Source organism: Lutra lutra, chromosome 10 (assembly GCF_902655055.1).
Source record: "Lutra lutra chromosome 10, mLutLut1.2, whole genome shotgun sequence".
Taxonomy (NCBI): Eukaryota; Metazoa; Chordata; class Mammalia; order Carnivora; family Mustelidae; genus Lutra; species Lutra lutra.
The window spans coordinates 99,912,828-99,917,536 of NC_062287.1; the positions used below are offsets into that span (position 1 = coordinate 99,912,828).

Consider the following 4,709-nt stretch of genomic DNA (forward strand, 5'->3'; position numbering starts at 1 on the left):
AGTAATAAAGTGATTACAATTATTGTGGTCATATAAGAAAAAATATAATTAGTTCAATGTTGTTAATTATAACAATATAGGGCACAGGTAATAATTTGGAAGAAAACCATGAAGAAGTATATTCTGAACTAATCTTAGTTCTTGCTCTTAATTAGCATCTTGATCTTGGCAGAATCTTTACCTGCTCTATGTTTCTATTACTTAAAATATAAAATAATTGTCAAAACAAGAGCTGGAATTATCTTACAGGTTTGTGGTGGGGATTAATTCAATAAACATCTGCAAAAACTCTGAAGGCCACTAAATATTCACTTTTAGTAAACATTGTTATTGTTACTCTTACCATCAACCTAATTCTCTGACACTGATTCCTCATCTCAAAATGGATGGAATAATACCAAACAAATGGGATGTTATCAGTATTTAATGAGATCCTATCTATACAACATTTGCTATCATACACGAACATATTAATCAAATATTAAACTCTCTCTTTCTCTCTCTCTCTCTATATATATAGAGAGAGCAAATATAATATTATTGTATATAAAAAATAAACATTATTAATTATTTTTATAGTAGCTTTTGTATACTTTATATACTGACAATCAACACCCTGTTAATACTATGTCAACTATAATAAATAATCTCTTAACTGGGGTTTCTATCTCTGGCTTCCAAACTCTTACTGAACTTTACCCCACTTCATCCAAGACACATGAAGATCTTTATTAAAATTTTACCCTTATTATCTCTTCCTCAAATTCCTCTTCACTTTTCCTTGTATATTCTCACTGTCTTCTCATGGTTTCCCATTTCCTAAGGATAAAGGAAAAATTCCTAACATTGCACTGACAGCTTTTACATCATAAACCACCTCGCTTTTCTTACTTAATGTATTCAATTGACTACTTCCTACGACATGACTAATCACCTCAGATGATGAAGTGTGCACAAATGATCTCCTGCCTGTGTGTTTACAAAGTTCCCTATGGCCATACTCAACAGAAATTTCAATGAATAAATTCAATAGAATTCCACAATTCAATAGAATCTAGGTGTGTATTACTTACTAGATGAAAAAGCTTAATGCGTTCAAGGTTACAGTAATAAAAAGTAATTTTTTTCAGGTAATGCAATTATTCATAATACGAAATAATGGAGAATAGAAACAACGTGACAGAGTTTGTTCTACTGGGGCTCACAGAGAATCCGAAGATGCAGAAAATCATATTTGTTGTCTTTTTGGTGATTTACATCATTTCTGAGATAGGAAATATGCTCACTGTGGTCACTATCACTGCCAGCCCATTACGGGGGTCTCCCATGTACTATTTCCTGGCCTATCTCTCTTTCATTGATGCCTGTTATACTTCTGTTACTACCCCTAAATTGATCATAGATTCACTCCGTGAAAAGAAGACCACCACATTCAATGCATGTATAATCCAAGTCTTTGGAGGACATTTCTTTGCAGGTGCGGATATCATCCTACTTACTGTGATGGCCTATGACCGCTATGTGGCCATCTGCAAGCCATTGCACTACACGACCATCATGAATCGGCGTGTGTGTGGCCTGTTAATGGGAGTGGTGTGGGTGGGAGGCTTTCTTCATGGAGCCATACAGATCCTCTTTATCATCCCTTTACCCTTCTGTGGCCCTAATGTCATAGATCACTTTATGTGTGATCTGAACCCTTTGCTCAATCTTGCTTGCACTGATACCCATACTCTAGGGATCTTTGTTGCTGCCAACAGTGGTTTCATCTGTGTCTTCCTCTTCCTCCTCTTGGTCATCTCCTATGTGGTCATTCTGTACTCCCTAAGGAACCACAGCTTGGGGGCAAAGCATAAAGCCCTCTCCACCTGTGTCTCCCACATCACAGTAGTTATCCTATTCTTTGTGCCCTGCATATTTGAGTACATGAGACCTGTAACTACTTTATCTATTGATAAAGCAGCAGCAGTGTTCTACACTATGATAACACCGATGTTAAACCCCTTAATCTATACCTTAAGAAATGATCAGATGAAAAATGCCATTAGGATATTGTGTAGTAGAAAAGCTATTTCAAGTGAGAAATAAATATGCCTAGAGCTCAACACCGATTCAATGAAAACAAAGGTCAAAAGGACATTTTGGAATTTCTCAGAAAGGAATACCTACCAAATAAAGAAATAAACTACTATGAATGCTAACTTCTGAACTGACTAGAGCAGAAATGTGTGCAAGAAAGAAAAAAATTACCATAGCTTTTTACATATATACATACACATATATAGATAGATAGATATGTATATATACACCATGTAGTATTGGCATATATATATATATATATATATATATTCATATTCACTATGAATATTCACTATCTATATATTCACTATCTATAAAATCTAACATATTTTATTAAGAATTCTGCTCATTTTTATATAACAGTATTTATGATGACATGCTTCCTATAAAATTAGAGTATAAAATGAATATAGCATTGTAAAAGTGAAGAGCCCTTTAACCTATGAGGGGTAATGAAGATTACCTCAACTTTCCAAACTCCCTTGTAGACTTCAGAGTCATATTGTATTGTTCATGTTACCCATCTTAGGCTGCTATCCCATTACAATGAATCATGACTCAAATTAATGAACATCTTATTATCTGAGAGGAATTTCTATTAAATGAAGTCACGCTCCATAGAGTACTTGAGTATTTGTTAAGAATCATTTCTACAAGTCAGCACAATGTCCAGGGCATAATAAATATTGAATGAGTGAATAATGGCATGAAGGAAGTTGAATAACATCAAGAAAATTTAGACCAAAGTCCTATTAGTGGAGACAATGGACTTTTTTTCCTGCTTTTATCTGATTCAGACTCATATTTCGAGTGAGATTTCTTTGAGAAATGACAATTTTTTGAACTCCTGATTAAACTATGTATTTACGAAGATTGAAACTGAGATTCTCAATGAAGGAGCAAATATCTTACATTGATATTTTCTCTGCTTTCAGCAAGATTTCATCATCATACAAATGTGAGCTGTTCATGCCATTTTTCTCTGTTAACTAGATTACTTCTAGGTAACATTTCATTATGAAAAGGTTTAAAAAATAACTGGTTCCATCTATACACAAAAAAACTTTAGGAAAAATATATTCCATTTATATATCTGTGTGTGTGTGTGTGTGTGTGTGTGTGTGTGTGTATAATATTCCCCATTCATTAATCAATAGATATTTCTAGCAGAAAATATATCAGACACATTGATGGTTGCTGGGCTTTCAGTGGTGAATACAGTAGAACAAAGGTCTTGCAATCAAAAAGCTTCAGATCCACTGAGAGATACCCAGTGGGGAGCAGAATATGATAAGACCATGTTATAAATGGGAAGGTAGTGGTAGCACAGGAGGACAATGAAAGCACGTTTGAGGGACACACAACAAAGACCAGGGGGTCAGGAAGATTTCCTAGATGAAAACATCAAAAATGGGCACAAAGGAGGAAAGAGAATCATGAGAGTGAATAGACATGTGTTAGGATGAGAATATTCCCTTTGTTGCATAACAAAGACCAAGGGTGAAAAAGAGTACGCAGAAAACACAATCATTTCAATATGCTGTGGCTATTGGCTCTTCTATTCATTCAGTAATTAATTATTGAGCTTCTTCTATGTGTTGGGTTATAAGCTGAATCCTGAGCTCCTAAAAGTCTACTTGGTAAGACATGAGACCAGAAAGTTAGTGACAGTGAAGATCAAGAAAAGTCTCATATCTGTGATAGAGCTGAATGCCAAGTATCATAGGGAATACATTGGAAGGGTCTTCATACCTTTTCATGCCTGTAGCTCATTTCTCTTGGCAATGAATAATACCCTACTGTCTGATGTTGCAGTTTATCTATCCTCATCTCCTGAAGGACATCTTGGCTGCTTCCAGTTGTATGGACAATTGTGAATAAAGAAGCTGTTAAACACGTGTGTGCAGGGATTTTTGTAGATATAAGTTTTTAACTTCTTTGGGTAAATGCCAAGGAGTGGGATTGCTAAATTGTTTAAGTTCTGTAAAAAAAACTGACAAAGTGTTATCCTAACAGCGGCACCATTTTGCTTTCCCATCAGCAATAAATATGAGTTCTTGTTCCACATCCTCACCAGCATCTGTTGGTGATGATGTCCCATATTTTGGCCATCCTAATGGATGTATTGCTAAAAAACCTCCTTTGAGTCATTTTCTTATTAAAAATGTTCAGATTAAGTAATTCAAGAAGGCCCGTGGACTTGATGCCAATTGGTATAAACCTCACAATCAAAATATGACAGGTTCAGAATCTATGGCTTGCATGTTTGACCTGACATAAAGATACAGAGCCCCATCTATCACTGTGAATTCAAGATCAAAAGAGTGTGCTCTGGTCAACTTATAGTGAATTCTACATACAACAAATGCTTACGTAAAGTTAGATGATTCCAAGGACATTGGGTCATTACCCAAAGTTACTGGGGTGTGAGCAATGGAATCAGAATTGTCTGTTAGAATACTGTTTCCTTTGTTCTTCCAGTCTAAGGACTCACATTTCACAGGTAAACCTATTACCATTTGGAGAGAAATGTGAATGCCAGTTTTTTGGGTGGGAAGGAGTGACATAACAATCACATTTTCCTACGTGATAAGGCAGCAAAGATGGAATACAGAATCATCTCTGAAGAG

The 4,709-nt window shown here is 35.3% G+C and overlaps 1 protein-coding gene across 1 annotated transcript; it reads left to right on the forward strand.

Moving 5' to 3' along the window:
- Positions 1 to 1,158: 1,158 nt before the first annotated feature.
- On the forward strand, positions 1,159 to 2,088 carry LOC125078574 (olfactory receptor 4C46-like). Its single transcript, XM_047691463.1, has one exon. The coding sequence runs from the start codon at positions 1,159 to 1,161 to the stop codon at positions 2,086 to 2,088; it is 930 nt and encodes a 309-aa protein (XP_047547419.1).
- The last annotated feature ends 2,621 nt before the right edge of the window (positions 2,089 to 4,709 follow it).